Here is a 25,291-nt window from a genome sequence, read left to right as displayed (position 1 = left end):
AAACCAAAACAAAAAACACACAAACAAAAATAATCTTTCAAAAACAACATCAGAAAAGGAAATGTCACTTGTTGGCTTCAAACTATCCGAACTGGTTTTTCTGGTTGCAGTTGGCTGAGGGTCGATTGTTGTGATTTTTTTCATCCAGCCCCTCTCAGGATCCAGACACTTGGCGCCTCTCCCCAGCTCCCTACAATGTGGAACTAGGACTTCCTCACAGCACTCCCCTCCCAGGGGTTACCATCATAGGCTGGTTTGCTGTGTTTGCGGGCACCTGCATTGGCCTAGTTGCCTGGTTCCCTTGGGATTGAGCACAGACCTTCCCCTGTTCAGTTGGGAAGCCCCAGGCCTTCTGCCCAATCCTGGGCTTGCTGCCAAGCTGGGTGTGAAGCAGACCAGGCTGCCGTGTCTACTGGATTCAGAGCCCCAGGCTGCACCTCTCAGTTCTCCTGAGCTGGCAACCACAGTGTCCTCGGTTGGGGCCCTTTGTCCTCAGTACACTCTCCGCAAACTGTATCAAACAAGTCTCTCCTGGTACCCCACCTTGCTTGGCCAGAAAGGGAGGGGGTTGAGGGTCTCAGCTCTTTTCCCAGGACCCCTCAGTACCCGGGGCTTCCAGATAGTCTGAGGGGGGTGGACTGGAAGCCGAGAGCCGATCTGAGGACTGGGCGCCGACCTAGAAACTCTGTATGTCATGGCACGCTGCGTGGTGTGTATCCCTTCTGCTCCTGTGTTTGTCTGGGTCACCTGGCCAACCTCTGGCAAAAAAAACCTAGGGATGGAGCAGCACCACGCCGGGCGCTGGACCCAGAACTGTGTGCAGGCTGAAATCTCCTCTGCTCCCCTCTGGTTGGGTCTCTTGGCAGGTCCGGGCCCAAAAATCCTAGGGAGGGAGCTTTCCGGGTGCTGAACTTGGCCTAGGTGCCCTTAGGCACCCGCCCATACACACTGCGTGTGGAGTGACTAGTTCCCCAAATTGCACGCAGGCTGAAATCCCTTCCACACCTCTTTGCCTGGGCCACTTGGCCTGCCCGGCAGAAAAAATTCCAGGGAGGGAGCCGTCTGGGTGCTGAACGCTGTCCCAGGTGCCGTTAGGCACTCTCCCAGACACAGTTCCCACCAGGCGCTGGACCTCCGAGCTATGCACAGACTGAAATCACCTCTGCTCCCCTCTGGTTGGGCCACTTGGCAGGTCCCCGGCCCAAAAATCCTAGGGAGGGAGCCGTCTGGGCGCTGAAGGCTGTCCAGTGTGCTGTTGGGCTCTCGCCACTGGGCGCTGGTTCCCCTACCCTGCATGGGCTGTTTCTCTTTGCTCCATCCCAGAGACTACTGTACCGCTGCTGTCTCCCTACTGTCTGGTTCCTCCGTGACCGATGAGGTTTCTGGTCTCTTATTTTCATATATGCTTGGCAACTGCTGGCTTGCTGGCCTCACCTCATCCGATCGGATAGGTTTCTCTCTCTCCCATCTTCATTTTCTTTGGGGCACTTTTATTACTACTTTTCATTTTTCTGCTGGTTACTTTTCTAATCTTAAATGAAGTTTACCCTTTTTACTTATTTTATCAACAACAGACAGTAGGCAATATCTTTTGGCTCCCTACTGTTACTTGCAGTTTTACCACAAACCTTTATATTTTCACAGTTGCAAATATTTTTGTTCTGTGTTGTAAAAATAATTGTTTTCTGTGCCTTGTCTACAGTAGAAAATAAAGCATTTATATTATGATTATGTAAATATTATTCCATGTTCAACCAAGCAGTTTAAAGTGATATACTTTGATTGTGTTTTCTTTCTTGTATATCTTACTTTTTCATAAGGTTTTGGAATGGCTTTTCCCCCTTTATTTCTCTGCCTTTATCACCTCACTGAGCTCCAAATTCCTTAGGAGTAATAAATTCTTTGGATTCCCTGCTTTTCCTAGGATTGCTCCTTTAAACCCTCCTTCTTCCTGCCCTCATCTGGTCTCAGCTGACGTCCTGGCACTTTCCTTCATTATCCTCCTGGGTTGGATCTGTTGTTGTCTGGATTTCATGTGACCTTTCTTGGTTCTCTCCGTCATTTTGCTGTTAAAGATTTCTGGTAACTTCCTAAGAAATGTGCACATTTGAACTAAACCTTCTGAATCCATGCTTATCTGAAAAAAATTTTATTCTTCATTAATAACCTTAATGAAGAAAGAATTCTATATCAACGTTTTTCCCTCTCAAAACTTTAAAGGCATCATTTCATTGTTTCTAAACATCCAGCATTATTAATCAAGTCTTTGACGAGTGCAATTCTTGTTCTTTTGTAGGGGACTTTTTTAATCTTTCTCTGATAGCTTTTAAGAACTTCTGTATTCTTGAGGTTGTGAAATTTTCTATGATATAGCTAGATTGTGGTTATTCTGTGATTCAAATTGGCAGATGCTTTCAATCAGACAGCACTTGTCCTTCAGCTCTGGGAAATTCTTTACTGTTGTTATTTTCTTGTATTCCCAGGTAAAACAATCCATAACTTACCCACTACCTGGGAAGAAGAAATACTATTTATAGTTCAATCCAATCCCATAATTTAAAGATTTTTCCAAGTTTAAATCACTCCGAGGGATAATTTTCCAATCCTTCAGTTGCTTCCCTTTCTTCTGATGTTTTGACTCCATAAGACGGCATCTGCAATATTGAGGAGGTGAGGTAAACAGCCTTACACTGTGGAGAAAGAAGACTTCCCGGCACAATTGGTTTTAGGAGTAAGGGCAGTAGTCATTCTATTCATGGTCAGTGCTCACCTTCACTTAGCCAATATTCTTCTTTTTTAAAAAAGATTTTATTATTTTTAGAGTGAGGACAAGAGAGGCAGAAAGAGAGGGAGAGAAACATTAATGTGTGGTTGCCTCTCACGTGTCCCCAACTGGAGACCTGGCCTGCAACCCAGGCATGTGCCTTGAGAACTGACAACCCTTTGGTTTGCAGGCCAGTACTCACTCCACTGAGCCACATCAGCCAGGGCCCAATATACTTCTCTTGCATGGACTTGAAGCCCCAACATAAAGTGATACATTAACAGCTTCCTCTGTCATGACTTTCTCCCTCCTTGTCCACTCACTTAGTAGGACAGATGTGTCATATTCTTTTCTCTATTTTTTAAATATATTTTTATTGATTATGCTATTACAGTTGTCCCATTTTTCCCCCTTTATTCCCCTCCACACTGCACACCCCCTCCTACCCACATTCCCCCACTTTAGTTCATGTCCATGAGTCATATATATAAGTTCTTTGGCTTCTACATTTCCTATACTGTTCTTAACCTCCCCCTGTCTATTTTCTGCCTACCATCTATGCTACCTTTTCCCCCACTGTCCTTACTCACTCTCTCGCTGATATCTCCCTCCATGTGATCTCCATTTCTGTGATTATGTTCCTGTTCTACCTGCTTGCTAATTTTTTGTTTTAGGTTTGGTTGTTAATAACTGTGAGTTTGTTGTCATTTTATTGTTCATATTTTTATCTTCTTCTTAGATAAGCTCCTTTAACATTTTATATAATAAAGGCTTGGTGATGATGTTGTCCTTATCTGGGAAGCACTTTATCTGCCCTCCCATTCTAAATGCAAGCTTTGCTGGATAGAGTCATCTTGGATGTAGGTCCTTGCCTTTCATGACTTGGAATACTTCTTTCCAGCCCCTTCTTGCCTATAAGGTTTCTTTCGAGAAATCAGCTGATAGTCTTATGGGAACTCCTTTGTAGGTAACTCTCTCCTTTTCTCTTGCTGTTTTAAAGATTCCCACTTTATCTTTAATCTTGGCTGATGTAATTATGATGTGTCTTGGTGTGTTTCTCCTTGGGTCCAACTTGTTTGGGACTCTCTGAGCTTCCTGGACTTCCTGAAAGTCTCTTTTCTTTGAGAGATTGGGGAAGTTCTCCTTCATTATGTTTTCAAATAAATGTTCAATTTCTTGTTTTGCCTCTTCTCCTTCTGGTACCCCTGTGATTCGGATGTTGGAATGTTTGAAGATGTCCTGGAGGTTCCTAAGCTTCTCATTTTTTTTAATTCTACCTTCTTCATTCCATTCTGGTTGAATGTTTCTGTCTTCTGTTCCAAACCATTGATTTGAGTCCCAGTTTCTTTCCCCTCACTGTTGGTTCCCTGTACATTTTTCTTTATTTTACTATGCATAGCCTTCACCTTTTTCTTTAATTTGTGACCACATTCAACCAATTCTCTGAGCATCCTGATCACCAGTGTTTTGAAATGTGCATCTGATAGGTTGTCTATCTCTTCGTCGCTTGGTTGTACTTTTTCTGGAGCTTTGATCTGTTCTTTCATTTGGGCCATTTTTTTTTTTTTTGTCTCGGCGTGCCTGTTACATAGTAAGGGGCAGAGCCTTAGGTGTTCACCAGGGCGGGGCAACCCACGTTTCTGGGTTGTGATGCTGTATGTGGGGAAGGGTTCCAAGAGGGAACAGTGGCGATTGTTCCGCTCTCTGCCGGCTTTCAGTCACTTCCTCTGCTTCCCACAATCAAATTAGGCCCTTCTAGTGCTGATTCCTGGGTGGGTGGGCGGGCTTGTGCACATTCTGGGACCCTTTGGGTCTCTCCAATGAACTCTCCCGTGAAGCTGGGAGTTCCTCCCACTGCCGCCTCAACCTCTACCAGTGTTTTCAGTCAGAAGTTTGAGGCTTTATTTCCCCATGCTGGTGCCCTGTGTTGTGCAGTCTGTCTTTGCTCCCCAATTTTTCCTCCCAGTTTATCTGTACATGAATGTGGAACTGCCTGCACCTCTAGCTGCTGCCTCACCTGGTTGCCACCTGCCACTGCCCCTGCCCCTGCCCCGGTCTTCTAGCCACCACTTTGCTGTGAGTCCTGTCCACCCTAGCTGCCAGTCTCTGTCCCTCCTGCTAGTCTGGGCAAATGTTTCTTCTTTAATTCCTTGGTTTTTGGACTTCCATACAGTTTGATTTTCTGGTAGTTCTGGTTGTTTTTTGTTTTTAAATTTGTTGTTGTTTGTCTTTTGGTTGTTGAGGAAGCACAGTGTATCTGCCTACACCTCCATCTTGTGGGAAGTCCACTATTATCCCAATTTTTCCCAGTTTGCCGTCTTCTACCAAGCCTGTCCTTTAATCCAGGTCAATCCTCACCACTGTGCATGTCCATGGATCACTCATATTTGTTCTTTGACTAATCTCTTCACATTTTTTCAGCCAGTCCCCTCCAAACCCTCCCCTTTTACAGCTCTCAGTCTGTTCCATTTTCTATGCCTCTGGTCCTATTTTTCTGGTTAGTTTATTTTGTTCATTAGATTCCACTTATAAGTGAGATCATATGGTGTTTATCTTTCACCAACCTCCTTACTTCACTTAGCATAATAGTCTCTAGTTCCATCCATGCTGTCACAAAGGCTACGAATTCCTCCTTTTTTTACTGCTGCATAGTATTCCATTGTGTAAATGTACCAGTTTTCTTTATCCATTTATCTATTGTTGGGCACTTAGGCTGTTTCCAAATCTTGGCTATTTGTAAATAGCACTGCTGTGAACATATATTCTTTTGAATTGGTGTTTAGGGATTCTTAGGATATATTCACAGCAATGGAATTGCTATGTCAAAAGCCAGTTCCCTTTTTAATTTTTTGAGGAAATTTCATATTGTTTTCCACATATGTACTAGGGTTCCCTTTTCTTCACATCCTCACCAGCGCTTGTTTGTTGATTATTTTTTAATATATTTTATTGATTATGCCGTTACAGTTGTCCCATTTCCCCTTCTTCATTCCCCTCCCCCTGCATACCCCCTCCCCCACCATTCCTACCCTTTAGTTTATGTCCATGTGTCACAAGTTCTTAGAGTCTGTATTTCCCATTCTATGCTTGCCCTCCCCCCTGTCTATTTTCTACCTACCATCTATGCCACTTATTCTCTGTACCTTCTCCTCCTCCTACTCCCCTGTTGCTAACCCTCCATGTGATCTCCATTTCTATGGTTCTGCTCCTGATCTAGTTGTCCTCTTAGTTTGCTTTTGTTTTAGGTGTGGTTGTTAATAACTGTGAGTTTGCTATACTTTCACTGTTCCAATTTTTTTCTTCTTTTTCTTAGATAAGTCCCTTTAACATTTTATATAATAAGGGCTTGGTGAGGATGAATTCCTTGAATTTGACCTTATCTGAGAAGCACTTTATCTGCCCTTCCATTCTAAATGAAAGCTTTGCTGGAAAGAGCAATCTTGGTTGTAGGTCTTTGGATTTCATGACTTGGAATACCTCTTTCCAACCCCTTCTTGCCTATAAGGTCTCTTTTTGAGAAATCAGCTGACAGTGTGGTGGGAACTCCTTTGTAGGTGACTGTCCCCTTATCTCTTGCTGCTTCTAGGATTCTCTCCTTCATTTTAATCTTGGCTAATGTTATTATGATGTGCCTTGGTGTGTTCCTCCTTGGGTCGACCTTCTTTGGGACTCTCTGAGCTTCCTGGACTTCCTGGAAGTCTATTTTCTTTGCCAGATTAGGGAAGTTCTCCTTTATTATTTGTTCAAATAAGGTTTCCACTTGTTGCTCTTCCTCTTCCCCTTCTGGTACTCCTATAATTCGAATGTTGGAATGTTTAAAGATGTCCTGGAGGTTCCTAAGCCTCTCATTTTTTTGAATTCTTGTTTCTTCATCCTTTTCTGTTTGGTCATTTTTTTTCTTTCTTCTGGTCCACTCCCTTGATTTGAGTCCCAGTTTCCTTTCCATCACTATTGGTTTCCTGTGTATTTTCCTTCATTTCACTTAGTTTAGCCTGCATTTGTTCCTCTAATTTGTGACTAAGATCAACCAGTTTTGTGAGCATCCTGATCACTGGTGTTTTGAACTGTGCATCTGATAGGTTGGCTATCTCTTGGTCGCTTAGAAGTATTGGCTCTGGGGCTTTGAGCTGTTCTTCTTGAGCCATAAGGTTTTGGTCAGTTTGCGCCTGTTATGTATGAGGGGTGGAGCCTAAGGTGTTTACCAGGGCCGGGCCACCCAGGTTACTGGGTTGTGACACTGTATGTGGGGGTGGGGTCATAGAGGGGCAGTGGTATTTGGTCTCTCAGATTTCGGTCTCCTCTGCTGCTTCCCACAAGCAAATTGGGCCCTTCTGGTGCCATCTCCTGGGTGTGTGGGCTTGTGCACCCTCCAGGACCTTGTGGGTCTCTTCAACAAACTGTAATCCTGGGAGCTTCTCCCAGCACCTTGACCCTGAAAGTTTTTCCAATTGGTGCTTTTAGGCTTTAATTCCCATTGCTGGGGCCCTGGGTTGCATGGTCTGTCTCATTGCTCATTCCTCTGCCTGGTTTATCTGCATGTGAATGTGTGACCATGGTCAGCCAGCCACCCCACGCCCTCACTGGGTCCGCTTGTTGCCACCCCACACCTGGGATCTGCCAGCCGCCGCCTGTGGTCCGACCACCTTTTCCTGCGTGATACTGCTCTGCCAGCTGCTGACTCCACGCCTCTTACCAGTCTGGCTAAATGGTTCATTGTTGTCGGACTTCCGTACAGTTCAATTTTCTGTGTTTTGTTTGCGTTTTTGTTACTAAAACTTTGTTGTCTTTAAACTTGGTTGTGTAAGGAGGCACCTACACCTCCATCTAGGCTGGGCTGTTTGTTGATTTTTGATGGCCATTTTGGCAGGTGTGAGGTGATATCTCAATGTGGTCTCTGTGATTGTTAGTGATGTTGAGCATTTTTTCATATGTCCCTGGGCCATTTGTATGTCCTCCTTGGAAAAGTGTCTATTCAGGTCCTTTGACCATTTTTTTTTTATTGGATCGTTTGTCTTCCTGGTGTTGAGTTGTATAAGAACTTTATAAATTTTAGAGATCAAATTTTCGTCCTGGGAAATGTGTTCTACCATATAGTGGGTTCCATTTTCATTTTTATAATGGTTTCTTTAGCTGTACAGAAGCATTTTAATTTGATGTAGTCCCATTTGTTTATTTTTTCCTTTTGTTTCTTTTGCCCTAGAAGATATATCATCAAAACTGTTGTTACATGAGATATCTGAAATTTTACTGCCTGTGAAATCCTCTAGGATTTTTATAGTATTGTGAGTTATAGTTGGCTTCATCCATTCAAATGTTTGCCTGTAAATTTTTCTTTATTTCAATTAGTATATTCTTCATTTCTGACTGGGGCTTTTTTATGCTACTGAGGTCCTTACTAAGTTCCTTGAGTATCCTTATAAGCAATGTTTTAAACTCTGCATCTGATAGATTGCTTTGTCTCCATTTAGCTCCTTTTCTGGAGTTTTGATGTGTTTTTTCATTTGGGCCATGTTTCTTTGTCTCCTCATTTTAGCAGCCTTCCTGTGTTTGTCTTGTGTGTGAGGTAGAACTTGGACTCCTTGTCTTGGTAGTATGGCCTAATGTAGTAGGTGCCCTGTAGGATCCAGTGACACACCCTCCCCTATCACCCAAGCTGGCTACTCACAGTGCACCTTTTGTGTGGGCTAGTACAGACTCCTCTTGTTACTGAGCCTTGGTTGCTATTGGCAGATCAATGGGAAGAATTTATTCAGGCCAGTGAGCTGCAAGGATTGGCTGTGACTACTTCCCACCAACCTCCACCCTCAGTTGTGTGAAGATCAGTTGTGCATGGGCAAGGTGGTGGTACTCTAAGTTGGACTGTAGCTAGTTGTCATCTAGGTGCACTGACCTTGGGATTTCCCAGGTCAAGGGCAGTCTCCACCTGTGTTTTGCTTGCAGCCACCCTGTCTGAGCTATAAAGCAATCTGAGGTGGCTGCTACTGGTGCTTGGTTTGCAGATTCCCAGGTGAAGCCAAGCTGTGAATCTAGGCTGCCTGCTTCTGATGCCGGGCCTGGGGTTCACTGAGGCCAGCTATTCCATGTTTGAGAAGATTTAGGAAGTTATGAAGCATGAGTGAGGACCAGCCTTCATGTGGAAAAGAAGCTTGGGTGGTCTCATAACTTCAGTGAGACAGAGTCTCTGGGGGTCTCCAAGGCGTGTCAAATGTTGTTAGCCAGGTTGGTGGAGTCTCAGATATGGTACCAGGTTGCTGGCTCTGTGGGTAGAGGGTTTAGAAAAAGGGACAATGGCCTCTGCTCACCTGGATGCCAGACACTTCAGTTTCTCCCTGTGTGTCACTGTTGTTTTTCAATCTACTGTGCTGGTGCTGGAACTTGAGTAGGTGAGTCTGTGTGTGGATTTTCTAAGAGGAACTGGTTGGTTATCCAGCAGTCTCTTCTACTTACTCAATCTGCCCTGGTTTTTGTAACCAGAAGTTGTGAGGACTTATCTTCCTGGCACCAGAACCCTGGGCTGAGGGGCCTGAGATATCCCTCCCGAATTTTTATCCACCACGTATGGGTGAGAGACCAGCCTGTTCCACCTTAGTACCCCTATTATCAGTCTGGATGGATGTGGTTTCTTTGATTCTGTAGTTGTCAGACTTCCATTTAACTTGATTTCTGACAGTTCTGAGTGATGGTTGTTCTATATTTTAGTTGTGATTTTGATGTGGTTGTGCGAAGAGGCGAACCATGTTTGCTCATGCCACCATCTTGACCAGAGTCTTCAAGATTAGTTGTTTCTTCTGCCTTATGAAATCTGTTATTGAATCCCTCTAATGAATTTTTCAGTTGATTTATTGTATTTTTTCGATCCAGAATTTGTTTCTTTTTAATAGTTTCTGTTTTTCGATATTGTCATTTTGTTCATGCATTGTTTTCATAATTTTATTCAGTTGTCTATCTTTGTTCTCTTTTTACTCATTGGGCATCTTTATGACAGTTATTTTTAATTCTTTTTCTGGAAGCTCATAGATTTACATTTCTTTAGGGTCAGTTTCTAGAGTTTCATTTTGTTCCTTTGATTGGGACATGTTTCCTTGTTTTCTTCATGTGCTTTGTGATGTCTTGTTGTTGAGGCTTGGGCATTTGAAGAACAACCATTTCTCTTTGTGGACCGGCTTTATGCAGGAGAAGACCTTCAATGATCAGTCTAGCTAGAGATTCTAGGACCTCTCAAAGCATTTTAAGGATGTTTCTTCTCTGTGCTTGTGCATATGCTTTTAGTTGTCTCAAATTCCCTAAGGAAGCCAAAATAAAATTCCCTAATGATTTTGTCTCTGCTTCTTTTCAGAAGCCTGTAGTCTTTTGCTCTGCTTGGCCTGTGTCTATGGAACTACAGCTCTAACATGCAGCAGTAGTTGTGTTACTTTTCAGTGGCTTCCAAGCAAGGCCACTAAGAAACCAGTCCCTTGGGTAGCGCCCAGGCAAACAAGAATGTTAGATGCAAGGTCTACTCTTTTGTTTCTATCCTGAGAGAGGATCCACAGTATGGGAGGTTTCTTCCCAGTTTTGCCATGCTACATCAGATAGGGGGATAGGCACGATGAGACATACAAGGTACCGTGAATTTTTGTACCCTTCACTGGGACCTCTTTTTGGTTTTATACTCGTCTGGGTGCTATAACTTCTCAGTTGATCTCTAGAGTTTTGTTGAAGATAATTCTGTTCCATATGTCATTGTTAACTCAGTGATTCTATGTCAGTGTAAGAGCCTGAAGCCCATTAGTCCACCATCTTGCTCATGTTCACCCCATTTGGTTCCTTTTTGGAGCCTGTATTTCTGTGTTGAAATTCTTCATTTTTTCATCCATTTTTGTCCATCTTCCCTTCTAATTTCTTAACACTTATTAATAGTTATTTTTAAATTCCTTCTCTAGTAATTCCAATATCCATGTCATCTATGCATCTTCCTTTGTTGATTTTTTCTGTGATCATTTGTCATATTTTCATATTTCCTCATTTCTCTTTTTAGGCCGTTTATGGCAGAGTGATTTAAATTACCATGGAGATTAGACTAAATGTTATTATTTGCCGGAGAGGGCATGCCCATTCCCCTATCAAACAACTAGAATGGGAGCCTCACCACATCAATCCAAACAAAAGTTAGCTGTGTCAGAGCTGTGTTGCTACTTTTGTTATTTTCTGTTTTACTTTCATTTTGCTGGAATTTTAGCACAGGGGGAGATCTGTCCTATGTGTATTCCAGTTCCCACCTTTTAGCAGCAACTTTAGGTCTGACCAACATGAAATGATGAGTATCCTACTGTGTTCTAGCTCAGGTCCCAGCTTCCTATGTGTCTGTATTTTCAGCAAGTCCCGCCTGTGGGGTAAAATCAGCAGGAGGGTTGAACTGACTGTTTTTTAGCCTTCTACATATTTTAATTCGTCACACTATCCCACAGTTGTTACAAGCCCCATTACATTTCTCTTAGCCCAGCAACATTTGTCTGTGTGTGCCAAGCCTCACCCTGTGTCCCCAGACAACAGAGCTACCCCTAGGAAGGATAGCAGCCACTGGTCTCTGCTCATCTCATTGTTTTTCTCAGGAATATAGTTCATTTAGATGTATCTTTGTATCCATAGTTCTCTGCAATCTTTTCTTAAAACTACATATTTTTGTTTTATCTATTTTCTTGTTATTTTGGAGGGTATAATGGTCTTTGGTAAACCACATCATAACTGGTAGCAGAATTATCAGCTCATATTAATCCATTTAGGAATTGGGATGATTCAGATTTGGGCCCCCCTAATTGTACTCTTAGTCCATATTCTGTTCAGGTCCCAATCCACAGCCTGGAAACAGTTTACCAAGGTCTTTCCCATGTGACAAGCCCTGAATGCTTATTGTGTCACCTAACACCAGTAAGCCCTTTGGGAAATTCTCTTCAACTTCCCAGCCAGTAAGCTTCCTCCTCTGAAACCAGAAAATGCTTTTCTAGGAATACTGTCATTGAATGTCAGGCTCATCTCTGAATTTTCCTCCTTTCTCAGATCTTGACACCACAATTACTTGCTGCTTTGGTAGTTACCTAGTAACTTCCAAAAGATGCTATTTTATTTTGCTCAGCTATTCTAGTTGTTCTCAACAGGATGGTTGGTCTTAACCATCTAGTTCATTAGCAGAAGGAGATTCCCTACTAAGCTTTGGATCTCCACCTACCAAAGTCCTGAGACTGTAGTTTTGAATAAACTGACAGAAGTTCTAGCTCTTTCCACTAGGAGTTTATGAAGATGTATATTCAGTCTCAGTGGACCATTGGAACCATTACTGCTCATTGGTTCTGACAAACTCAGTGGGAAACACTGCTAAGCAGACTAACAGCAGTAGCAGATTGACTTCTTCAGGGTTTCTGGAAAATCAGTAATAATAGTCACAGTGTATTACTTTAAAGAACCTTCTGCACACCACAAGCAGCTATGGTGTACTCTTTCATGAGTTTCTCCTTGACTACTTACATGTAGGGAGGGTGTTTATAATCCTCCATCATTTGTGTTCCATATGGATTATGGTATGGGGCCCAGATACATTCTGCTGGGTGGGAAAGAGAGAGAGGAGAGCTAGATTTTATGCTGCTGTATCGCAATGTGCCAGTGGGGTCTCACAGTGCCAGAAGCCCTCAACCTGGATGCTACAGTGAACCCACTAAGAGCTTGAGTTTATGTGTATTTGGGGTGAGAAGTAGGTAGAGGTGGATTGGTTGGCCTTAGTAGTAAGCAAAGCTGATTCTCCCACACAGCATGAAAATGCAAGTAATTGTGAATTTCTTACCTTCCACCCCCAGGGAAGAGAATGGGAAGTGAGTGCCACTGGTGAACACTGAGTTAGCACAAGTAAACATTTAGATGAGTAACCCCACCTACATACTGAATCTAATAGAGTCATCAAAGAGTCTGCAGTTCCTTTTCCTCAGGCTTTGTGATCAGTGTTCAATCTCACTGGCAACTTCCTGACTGAAAACAGTATTAATTCGCTATTACCCTGGTCTGGGGAACAAACATAAGGATCTTGAGGTCCCAAAGCTTCTGTTAAGTTTGTAGAAGTGGCCTCAGATTTTCTGTGAGATAGAATATACTGGCTCTGCAAATGTACTTCCAGTTTCCTCTCCACATGGACTCAATTTGAACTCTATCCACGTTGAAGTTGAGCTACTAAGTGAATTATAGGAATGTTTAACCTTTGAAGCATGCCATATCCCCAAATTTCTATTAAAACTATAGATAACTTCTGATTATGACAATTCAGCATCAAAAACTGAGCCACTTCTTGGTACATGTCCAAAGGAAATTAAATATGGATCGGATCTGAAAATGATATCTGCACTCCTATGCTCATTGCAGCATTATTCACAATAGCTAAGATACTAAAACAACCTAAATGCCTGCCAGTGGACAAACGGATAAAGAAAACGTGATATGTGTGTATGCATGAGTATATAAATATCATTTTCATCAACATAGATGAACCTGGGGAATATTATGCTAAGTGAAATGACCAGATACAGAAAGGCAAATACCATATGATCTCACTTATATGTGGAATCTAAAATCTAATATGTGGAAGTCAAATTCATAGAAGCAGAGCGTAGAATGGTGGTTGCCAGGGGTGGGTTGGTGGAGGAGAAACTGAGGAAGTGTTGGTCAGAGGGTACAAAGTTTCAGGATCACTTCTGGAGATCTAATGTGCAACATGGTGACTAAAAATAACAATACTGTATTATAACGTGCATTTTGCTAAGAAAGTAAATCTTAAGTGTTCTCACCACAAACATGGTAATTATGTGAGTTGATGAATATGTTAATTAGCTTGAGTTAGGTAATCATTTCACAATGTGTCAAAATATCCATTTGTAAATCTTAAATATATGTTATTCCTATTTTCCAGTTATACCTCAGGAAAGTTGGAAACAAAAAAAAAAACTGACTTGAATTGATTGTCTTTCAGGTATGAGAGAATTGAAATCCCAATCCATATTGTACCTCATGTAACCATTGGGAAAGTGTGCCTTGAATCAGCAGTTGAGCTGCCCAAGATCCTGTGCCAAGAGGAGCAGGATGCATATAGAAGGATCCACAGGTAGAAACTTTCCTTGCTCCTCTTCTCCACTTCTAGATCCCAGTCTCAATTGTCCTCTTCTGTCCTTTTCATCTTAGCAGCTCAACTATTGAGCACACTTTCCTTTTACCTCTCTGTGAGAGTGCTTTATAGCGGTCTTCAAACACTATGTTTCTCACGCTGTATGAAAACAATCTTGTTAACGTTTGTTTTTCTCTTGCTGCACTTTGGATCCTCCAAGGGCAAAGACTTTTTTTGGATGTAAAAAAAGTAATAAATTACAATATCTTAGTAGCCCTGATTCCAAGCACTGGGTCTTGCCCAATACTATGTGAAGGCTTCAGTGAGACAGTAATTTCAAAATCATCTCTTTGAATTATATCAAAATTCTCAATAGAGTCACATCTCAAAAATCATGAAAAATTTAACAGTAATGGGAATTTAAATTATACAAATTCATCTAATCCAGATTGGCAGAGGTCTGGTGCAGTTTATCATTTTGTTATATAGTCCATGACCCTTCACTGCTGCTTTGTTACTAACGTAAACTGTTTTATCCCTTTAGTCTTACACATCTGGACTCGGTGACCAAGATCCATAATGGCTCAGGTAAGATTTTTTTTATTGAGTATAAGCAGTTTTCTCTGAAATACTCAGCCAAAAGGAGTAAATTTTATTTCGGTGACTGAAGTGTTGAGTACAAGTTATCCTCAAGTTTCACTTCCCAAAAGCTTTGCCATTCATTAATCCTGCTCCCAATTTTTCTGTTGAATGCCCTGGACTGGAAGAAAGACAGGAACAAGTTTTATGACAGACCTCCTCAGTGGTGTGCTGGTACATGTTTAATAACCAGTTCTTAGGGAGCAGGAAGGGCCCTGATTTGGTGTTTTTGCCTGTTTCCATGGTACAATACCCTTCCATGGCTCATTTCAAAGCACTAATGTGGCCTCAGTCAGATTGCAAACTTTCTGGAATTTCAACAATTGGCTTTTGTGAGGTAGTCTAAGTTGGTTCTAGCACAGCATCCTATTGTGGTGGGAGTTGAAAGAGATGGATAGACAGACAGACAGATGAGAGAGAGGGCATGAGGGAGGAAATTGTTTCATGCTAATAAATATAGAAGGAAAAGGTATACAAGCCCAGGGAACAGCAAGCTCAATTCAATACATAAAATTACATTTCTGCAACATACACAGCTGTACACCCACACTTCCTCTCTAACCCTGACTCTTAGGCCATTCTGTGCAATCTTCCCCAGTGGCTGACAAAGCCACCAGTGAAGAAGAAGGGGAGGCTTTCAGTGTTACAGGTAATTATTCTGCAGAGAAAAGAAGAGAGAGATGGCTCAGTATATTTGTCCCATAATTTCTGTCTAGTGGTAAAACCTGACAAATAGTTAAAAGTTGGTAATATACCAAACTCTGTCCAGAAAGTGCCCAGCCATTTACTATGAAATATAGAAACATTTATGGGAGAAGATACAAGAAACATACATAGGACAATGATGCCTCAGTCCCCTTCAAAATAGGCACCTTGAGACCTAACACAGTTGTCCCAGCATCTCTTCCACTGTTCAAAATACTCTGCAAAATCCTTTGTTGGAGTCCTTATCAGCTGCCCGTCGTATTTTTTTGGAAACTCACTAATGGTCTGAAATCCTTTCCCTTTCAAAGGTGATTTTAGTTTTTGGAGAAGCCAGGAGCTGCAGGGTGCAAAATCTGGGCTGTGTGGGGGCTGAATCACCTGGGTGATTTAATGTTTTCCCAGAAAACTTGAACAAGACATGATGCATGAGTAGGCTTGTTGTAATGAAGCTGCCAATCACCAGTTACCCATAGCTGCAGCCATTTTCATCATATTGCATCTCTCAATTGATGAACACTGAGGTAGTATTTCTTATTGTTTGGCCTGGAGCAGCATACTTGTGATGGACAACACCTTTCCAATAAAAAAAATACAGTCTTAATCTTGCTGCAACTTTGCCATGTCTTCTTTAAGCATGGAAACCAGGCAATTTCCATTGGAATGACTGAGCCTTCATTTCTGGATCATAGCCATAGACCCACGATTCACCTCCAGTTATGACCTTCTTGAGGAAATCTAGGTCGTTGATAGTGGTTTGAATCAAGTCATTAGCATCTGCAGCATGATATTCCTTCTGCTGTGGAAGCAGAAGCCACAGAATGAATTTTGCCACAAAATGTGTCGTGCCAAGATCCTGAGTCAAAATCTTGGACACAGTAGTTTTTGTAACCTCCAGATCAGCTTCTAGTTTTTGCACTGTCAGTTGCCAATCTTTGTGGATTGCAGCCTGTACATGTTCAACATTCTCAGGTGTTCCGCTTGTTGTAGGCCTTCCAAAACAAGGATCACTTTCAACAGATTCTCAACCATCTTTGAAGTGTTTGTGCCACACTTTTATTTGCACAATACTCATTGCATTATCCACAAAAGCCTTTTGAATCATCTGAATAGTTTCCATGGAAGAATGTTCAAGCTTAACACAAAATTCGATGCAGATTCGTTGCTCTACTCAATCATTTTGAATGCAGTGGCCACACAGTATACATGCTAAGTCAATGGCATCTACCACCCTCACTGACTAGTACAGTAAAGTCATCATTGTTAATGCATGCACATTCCAGTCTACTGTCCTTGGCTGCCAGGTTATGTTAGTGTCATGCAAACTGTCCTATTAACAATGGCTGGGCTTTTTCTGGACAGACATCATATAAAATGTAGCCATTCTCTAAAGCCAAAGTATTGTAGTTTAAGTCATAAGTAGACAAAGTAAAGAACTAAGTAAAGCCAAGACATAGGGATGTGTATGTGTATGAATTTATATTTAAGAAAGATATTACTTCAAAACAATTTTAAAAGGATGAATTATGTACTAAATAGTACTGGGATGGTTCATCTTTTAGTTTATTCCTTCAAGAAACATTTGAGTACCTACTCTCAGCTGAGTACTATTCCAGGACTAGGTCACAGTCCTGAACAAAAGAGACAGTCTTAATCTTCATGGACTTATTATGTATTCGATTTCCATTAGGGGGAAATAGATTCCTAGCTAACTTCCTATACAAAAATAAATTCCAGCTATATTTAAATTTTTACTGTTAAATATGGTACAACCACTTTGGCAAAAGGGTTAGCAATTACAATTACAATTACCAAATGCCCCACCAGTTCCTCTTCTAGGCATATACCCCAAAGAGTTGAAAGCGCATTTTCAAACAGAAACATGTACAGGAACATTCATAGCAGCATAATTCACAATAGCCAAAGAGTGGAAACACCCAAGTGTCTGACAGTGGGTGAATGGACAAAGTGTAATCCATCCATAGAACGAGTACTGCTCAGCAACAAAAAGTAAAAGCTACTCTACTGATACATGAACAACCTGGATGTATCACAACAGCAGTATGCCAAGTGAAAGAAGCACCACACAAAATGCTATATATTCTATAGTTCCATTTATATGAAGTTCAAGAATAGGCCAAATTATCCTATGGTGACAGCAAGCACATTAGTAGCTGCTGGGGCCAGAGGTAAAGGTGCACTGACTGCAAAGGTACCTGCAGAGGAGCCTGTAGGCTGATAGAAGTGATTTGTACCTTGACTAGGAGTGGTTACAAGGTGTGTGCACTTGTCAAAACTTATTGAACTGTATATTTAAAATAGGTTCATTTTTATATGTTTTATTATTTATGCTATTACAGTTGTCCCATTTCCCCGCTTTATTCCCCTCCACCCTGCACACCCCCTGCCATCCACATTCCCCCGCTTTAGTTCATGTCCATGTGTCTTAAGTTCTTTAGCTTCTGCATTTCCCATGCTATGCTTGCCCTCCCCCTGTCTATTTTCTCCCTACCATCTGTGCTACTTATTCTCTATACCTTCTCCCCCCTCTCCTCCTCCCATTCCCTGTTCCTAACACTCCATGGGATCTCCATTTCTGTGGCTCTGTGCCTGATCTAGCTGTCCGTTTAGTTTGCTTTTGTTTTGGGTGTGGTTGTTAATAACTGTGAGTTTGCTGTTCTTTCACTGTTCATCTTTTTTATCTTCTTTTTCTTAGGTAAGTCCCTTTAACATTTCATGTAATAAGGGCTTGGTGATGATGAACTCCTTGAATTTGGTCTTATCTGAGAAGCACTTTATCTTCCCTTCCATTCTAAATGCAAGCTTTGCTGGGTAGAGCAATCTTGGATGTAGGTCCTTGCCTGTCATGGCTTGGAATACTTCTTTCCAGCCCCTTCTTGCCTGCAAGGTCTCTTTTGAGAAATCAGCTTGACAGTCTGATGGGAACTCCTTTGTAGATGACTGTCCCATTATCTCTTGCTGGTTCTAGAATTCTTTTATTTTAATCTTGGTTAATGTAATTATGATGTGCCTTGGTGTGTTCCTCCTTGGGTCCACCTTCTTTGGGACTCTCTGAGCTTCCTGGATTTCCTGGAAGTCTATTTCCTTTGCCAGACTGAGGAAGTTCTCCTTTATTATTTGTTCAAATAAGGTTTCCACTCGTGGCTGTTCTTCTTCCCCTTCTGATACCTTTATAATTTGGATGTTGGAACATTTAAAGATGTCCTGGATGTTCCTAAGTCTCTCCCCATTTTTTTTTGAATTCTTGTCTCTTCATTCTTTTCTGTTTGGTTGTTTCTTTCTTCCTTCTGGTCCACTCCATTGATTTCAGTCCCAGTTTTCTTTCTATCACTATTGGTTTCCTGTGCATTTTTCTTAATTTCACTTAGTGTAGCCTTCATTTTTTCATCTAATTTGTGACCCAAATCAACTAGTTCTGTGAGCATCCTGATCACCAATGTTTTGAACCATGCATCTGATAGGTGGGCTATTTTTTGGCCGCTTAAGAGTATTGGCTCTGGGGCTTTGATTTTTTCTTCCATGTGAGCCATTGGGGGGGGGGGTCAGTCTGGTCGTGCCTGTTACATATGAGGGGCATAGCCTTAGGTGTTCACCAGGGTGGGGCAACCTAGTGGCTGGATTGCAAACCCTGTGTGTGGGGGTGGGGTCCAAGAGGGAACAATGGTGCTTGCTCTGCTCTCTCTCGGATTTCAGTGCCCTCTGCCGCTTCTCCCAAGCAAATTGGGTGCTTTTGGTGCTGGTTCCCAGGTGGGTGGGCTTGTGCACATTCTAGGACCCTGTGGGTCTCTCCAACAAACTCTCCTGTGAGGCTGGGAGTCTCTCCTGGCACCTCTACCCCCACAAGTGTTTTTAATTGGTTCTTTTAGGCTTTATTTCCTCATGCTGGGGCCCTGGGTTGTGCAGTCTATCTCGCTGCCCCTTTTTGCCTGGTTTATTTGTGCACAAATGTGTGATCGTGGTCTGCCAGCCACCTTGTGTGCCTCACTAGGTCTGCTTGTTGCCTCCCCATGTCTGGGGTCTGCTAGCTGCTGCCTGCACACCCTGGGTCTGCCAACTGACACTTTTTCCTGCCAGGACCCCTCTCCACTGCTGCCGACTCCACCCCTCTTACCAGTCTGGATGAATGGTTGTCGGACTTCTGTACAGTTCAACTTTCTGTCTGTTGGTTGTTCTTTTGTTTCTAAATTTTTGTTGTCCTTAATTTTGGTTGCGCGAGGAGGGACAGTATGTCCACCTATACCTCCATCTTGGCCAGAAGTCCTAAAATAGGTTCATTTTATTGTCTGTAAATTATACTGTTGTAAAGCTCACTTTAAAAGGAAAAAAATACAGCCATGGCTGGTGCAATTCAGTGGATTGAGCACTGGCCTGTGAACCAAAGGGATGTGGTTTCAATTCCCAGTCAGGGCACATGCCTGGGTTGTGAGCCAGGTCCCCAGTAGGGGGTGTACAAGAGGCAACCACACATTGATGTTTCTCTCGCTCTCTTTGTCCCTCCCTTTCCCTCTGTCTAAAAATAAAATAAATAAAATCTTTTTTAAAAAGGGAAGAAAATATAAGAGGGTATTTTTCAAACTCTAAGGAGGTAATGTCCTAAATATAATCTGAAACTCTGAACTCAGAAAGAAAAGAAATATAAATTAAAGACTTTTATAGACCCCTACAGAAAAATCAAATTGTTCATAATAATTTTGAAAAGAAGTATGGATTAAGACAAAATTATAAGTTTTTCACATTTTTCTTTTGGCAAAGATTAAACTGAGAAAAGTAAACATATCCATGTACTGTTCCTGCAGGTATAATTTAGTATAATCTAGAAAATGCTGGATAATCAGGTTTTAAATATGCAAGGACTTGTTTATAGCAACTCCACTTTCAGAAATGTATCTATCAAAATTTTGTAGGACAAGGGTACAAAAATAAATTGAAAGGGTATTAACTGCAGTCTTTATAATAGCAAAATACCAGATGCCATTGAAACGTCTGTCAGTAGAGGATTTATTAAATTGGTGCATACGTTCCAATGAATATTGTAGAGCTCTTAAGAAGGAAAGCTAGATCTTTGCTGAAACAGAAAGCTGTCTATAGCATATTGTTCTGTGAGGAAAAAGTAACATCCAAAATCAGTTTTTATTCTAAAGTATGCATACACTCATGTATATGCATACACATATATGCATATCTTGGGAGATATATCCCACCATATTACAGTGGTCATTTTCAGTAAGTCATGTACTATGAGAGAGAAAAAGATACTTCTGTTAGGTGGAATTTATTTAAAAATTTAGTGACATCAAATCCTTGTCTCACTGTGAAGCTAACCATTCATAGTAAGTCATGAAAGATGATAAAACTCTCTTACTCTTCATCTCTGGTTTTTCCTCATTTTAAAGGAGGAGATTTCAAGCAAGTTAAAGTAATGTATTTATTTCTTCCATGTACATAACATTTGCAAAGCAGTTTTCCCACTGGACTTGTGGAAAACTAAGTTACAGAAGGCAGAGTTCTAGCTATCTAGGAAGTTATTGTTATTTACACTGTGGGAAGGGCTGAGGGTTTGGAAAAGAAACCCTTCTATAGATAGCTTTTAGCCTTTTTGCCTAAAGGAGTAAGGAGCTGGTCATTTTCTGCTCTCTACTTAGCTAGGCTTCCCTCTGGCCTACAGATGCAGGGACGTTCAGGAATGCCTCAGAATAGGTAACTTTGCTCAGCTGTTTTTTCTTTCCTCTGGCCGGCTGTACACAATTGTCTACCATTCCTACTTACTGCACTTTTTCTACTTCCTCCTCCAACTCCTTCCTTCTGTGCTCACAGTTGAGGGGCTGCTTTCGGTGGAGGGTTATCTCATGTGTTTTTTCTATTGAAGTGTTTACCAAGAACCTGTGCAGTCAGATGTCAGCAGTCAGCGGGCCTCTCCTACAGTGGTTGGAGGACAGACTGGAGCAAAATCAGCAGCATTTGCAGGAGTTGGAACAAGAAAAGGAAGAGCTTATGCAAGAACTTTCTTCTCTAGAATAAAGTGGAAGACAAAATGGGGTAAAATTTTTTTTCAGTGATCCGAAAATTCATACACCTCATTTGTAGGCAGACAATAGAGCATCTCTTTTTATATCCCAATGGATGAGTTTTATGTATGGAATAAACACAAGACATCTTCCTAAAAGTTTTATTGGGGCTTAATGAACACTCTACCTGTAACTGGCTTAGAAAAAACATTGCAATATTATTTAAGGAGAACATTAAAGGTTATTTTTAAAGGCTATGGAGTGTGCATTGGCAAGAATAGCTTGTAATACAATTTCTGGGGAGACTACATTTCAAATTTTTATTGTCCCCTTGTTTAACTTGGAAATATTTATATTCATTTTTAGAGGCACTCACTCCCTAGAATAAACTGAAGGAAGAAGAGTATTTAATGTTTCAGTTTTGTAGTTATGACGTATATGTTACATATAAGTACACAAGGATTATGTCTTCCTTCGTGATCCTTGAAATATATATTCTGAGATATGTATCAGAATTGAATCTATGTGAGTGCCTTTCTAACCAAATAGGTGAGTTCTAGCGTATTTGGTTCTAAAGTAAAATTGTATCAAGAAGGTCCTATTTACATAGGAACTTATATTATAGTATGGAAGTTTATAATTACATTATAAATGTGTTTTTTCAGAGGTATTCAGGATTTAGAATATAACAAAAACCATCCTTTTATAAAGTTCTGTTGTATTATTCTTACCATGTATAACCACAAATAGTGTGTCTTCAGAAAAGAGTCAAGCCTATTGTATACTGGAAATTAGTGGGAACTGGAGTAGGTATAAAGAAAATAAACAAGAGCCCCAATCCCAACATCAGTGACAAAGTGTTAGGTTTTGTTTTTGTTTCTTGTTTCTCCTTAGATTATTGTTTTCATGTTTTAAAATATAGTCCAGAACCACTTGCGCCAGAATTACTTGGGGGTCAAACTGCATCTCTGGGTGGAACCTAGGCATTTTCATGAACTCCCCAGCTGATTCTAAGGCAAACCACTACCCTAGGGTATATGCAGTATAAATGCGGTATTTTCCCTAATTTTTCACAGCCACAGTTCTTCTCTATTTTTTCTTTCCCTATAGGAAATAATGAAAGCATCCAGGTGTAAAATTAAATAAGTTAAATCAGTTTTGAAGAAAAAGTTGGAAGAACTCACATTACCTGACTTCAAGACTTATTATAAAGCAGTAGTAAGCAAGATGATACAGTATGTGACCAACTGATTTTTGACAAGGTGCAAAAATCCTTCCGCAGTGGAGGAAGGATAGTCACTTCAACAAATGACACTGGAAAAATTGGACACCTGAAGGCAAAAAATTAACTTTGACATAAAATGCAGTTTATATAAAAATTAACTCAAAATCTATAACATGTAAAACTATAAAAATTTTAGAATTAAAATCATAGCAAAATTTTCATGATCTTGGGCTAGGCAACAAGTTCTTAGCCTTCACCTCCAAAGTACAATCCTAAAAGGAAAAGTTTGACTTTATCAAAATGAAAAAGTTTTGCTCTGCAAATATTTAAGAGGAAATTATTCAGGTAATTATTCGAAACCATATATCTGATCAATCTAGAATATATAACAGTAAAAACCAACAATCCAATTAGAAAATGAGCAAAAGATATTTCACTAAATAGGATAACATGGATAGCAAGCAAGCACAGGAAAAGATCTTGAACTTCATTAGTCATCAGGGAATACAAGTTAAAATCACAGTGATTTATTACTATGTATTTATCAGAACAGCTAAAGAAAAAATTTTGAAAATACCAGATGCTATTGAGCATGCAAACTGAATCTCATGCATGGCTGATAGGAAAGTAAAATGATTTTTCAATAAAGTTAAATATATATATATATATATATATATATATATATATATATATATATATATATATATCATATGACCCAGCCATAATTCCTACACATTTATCACAGAGAAATGAAAACCTGTGTTGGCAAGAAAACTTGTACACAAATCAAATGTTCTTATCTTCATTTGTAATAGCCCAAAACTCGAAGCAACCCACATGTCCTGCAATTGAATAGTTAAACCATTGACACCAATCACCCATACCATGGAATACTACTACTCTTTAATCAGGAGTAGACTATTGACGCATACAACTTGAATGGACCTCAAAGGTATCCTGATGAATATTTTAAAAAGCAGTCTCAAAAGGTCACATACTGTATAATTGATTTATATAACTTCCTTGAAATGACAAAATTACAGAAACAACAGATTAATAGTTGTCAGATATAGGGACTGGAGGGGTATGGAACATATGTGTTAAGGGATAACACAGGGAATTTCTTTGTACTGAGGGAACAGTTTTGTGTTTTGATTGTGCTGTTGATTTAGTGAATTTATACCTATACTAAAACTACACAGATGTACACACACCTAAAAATTAATACATGTAAAATCGAAATAAGGTCTGCAATCTAGTAAGTAGTATTGTACCATTTTCAATATGTTAATTTTGAAGTAGCACTATATTTATGTAAGCTCTTATTAATGGAAGGTTTTGGGTGAAGGGTACATGGGACTTACTGTACTATTTGCAACTTCCTGTAAAACTATAATTATTGCAGAATAAAAATGTATAGCCCTGGCTGGTGTGGCTCATTGGATTGAGTGCCAGCCTGCAAACCAGAGGGTAGCCAGTTCAATTCCCAGTCAGGGCATATGCCTGGGTTGCAGGCCAGGCCCCCAGTAGGGGGTGCATAAGAAGCAACCATAAATTGATGTTTCTCTCCCCCTGTTTCTACCTCCTCCTCTCTCTCTAAATAAATAAATAAAATATTTTTAAAGTTACAAGTATTAAATCAGGTACTAGAAATTATAGTACTTATGAAATAAGAGTGATAAAAAAATCTAAGGGCAATAAAATGATTTGAATATTTTTACAGGCCAACCTTGAGCACATGTTCCCTTTCCTTTCCGGGCTTCGTTTTCTCTTTATAACGTGAAGAGTAGATGACCACCAAGGTTCCTCTTAGCTAAGTGTTCAGTCTTTAAGTGTTAAGCATTACAAGGAACAGTGATATAAACAAGATGTGTCATTACTTACCACCTGCACCAATCTGGCTTACACCATATATTTGAATTCCGCTCACAACCCTGTATTCCCTTCTAGTTAGCAGATTCTGTGTTAAATCATAGCCAAGACTCTGATGGGAACAATAATAATTTGTTTTCTTTGTTTTCACATACCCTAGTTATTCAGTTCATTGCATTCTGACCTTTGCCCATACCACTCCATTCAAACCACTCCTGCCAAAGTCACCATTGTTCTCCACACAGTAAAAGTCAATAGATGCCTTTCCTGTCCTTAATGAATCTCTCAGTCTTACACAATTGGCCACTGTGGCTTGAAATTTCTCTCTCTTGTCTTGTGCTATTATAATCTTTTCTGGTATTTCTCCTCTCTGGCTGTTTCTTCTCAAATTCGTTCAAAGGCTTTGCTATCATTGTTTATATGCAGGTGACAGACAAATCTATTTCTCCATCTAGACCTTTATTTGAACTCTAGACCTACATTTACACCTTCCTACTGTTACCAAACAAGAGGAGGTGGAGGTCCGAGGGAGGGGCAATACAATATTTGGCCCACCTAGGGATGCCCAAAACTGCTATACAACAGGGGCCCCTCCCGAAAACAAAGTACTAAAATCTACTGGGCCCTTCTGTCCGCCGCCAATTGGAAAGACATCTCTTAAAGCCAGAGATTTGTGAAAAGGAAACAAAATGTTTATTTAATGCTATTCAGGCCTAATGCCATCACTAAAATATCAAAGTCCTTTAGGTTGTACACCTACACCCACACAGCGCTCCCTTCTCCCACTGTCCCAACTCCGGGTACCGTAAATCAGGAAAAGAGCACACGTCTGTGTTGCAGGCCACTGGCACCGTCAGCTGTGTCACTGTGCAGGCAGGATCTCGAGTTAATCCAAAGTACTGTGGTACCCTCTCATGGTCCACTGGCAAGAGTCCTTTGTACCC

General features: G+C 40.8%; 1 protein-coding gene across 2 annotated transcripts in view; it reads left to right on the top strand.

The window, feature by feature from the left end:
* The window catches only part of BRCC3 (BRCA1/BRCA2-containing complex subunit 3), a 68,533-nt gene extending 44,633 nt beyond the window's left edge, over positions 1 to 23,900 (top strand). For both annotated transcript variants that reach the window (XM_053664496.1, XM_053664495.1), the window contains 4 exons: positions 13,752 to 13,883; positions 14,428 to 14,471; positions 21,112 to 21,281; positions 22,361 to 23,900. In XM_053664496.1, the coding sequence (XP_053520471.1) occupies positions 13,752 to 13,883; positions 14,428 to 14,471; positions 21,112 to 21,263 (328 nt within the window). In that variant the 3' untranslated portion in view covers positions 21,264 to 21,281; positions 22,361 to 23,900. The remainder of the gene's footprint in view (positions 1 to 13,751; positions 13,884 to 14,427; positions 14,472 to 21,111; positions 21,282 to 22,360) is intronic.
* Positions 23,901 to 25,291: the final 1,391 nt, after the last annotated feature.

This window comes from Artibeus jamaicensis, unplaced genomic scaffold, assembly GCF_021234435.1.
Source record: "Artibeus jamaicensis isolate MK-2021 breed Jamaican fruit bat unplaced genomic scaffold, CSHL_Jam_final contig_374, whole genome shotgun sequence".
Lineage (NCBI taxonomy): Eukaryota > Metazoa > Chordata > Mammalia > Chiroptera > Phyllostomidae > Artibeus > Artibeus jamaicensis.
The sequence above is the reverse complement of the archived record's forward strand: the minus strand, read 5'-3'. Positions and strand labels throughout refer to the sequence as shown.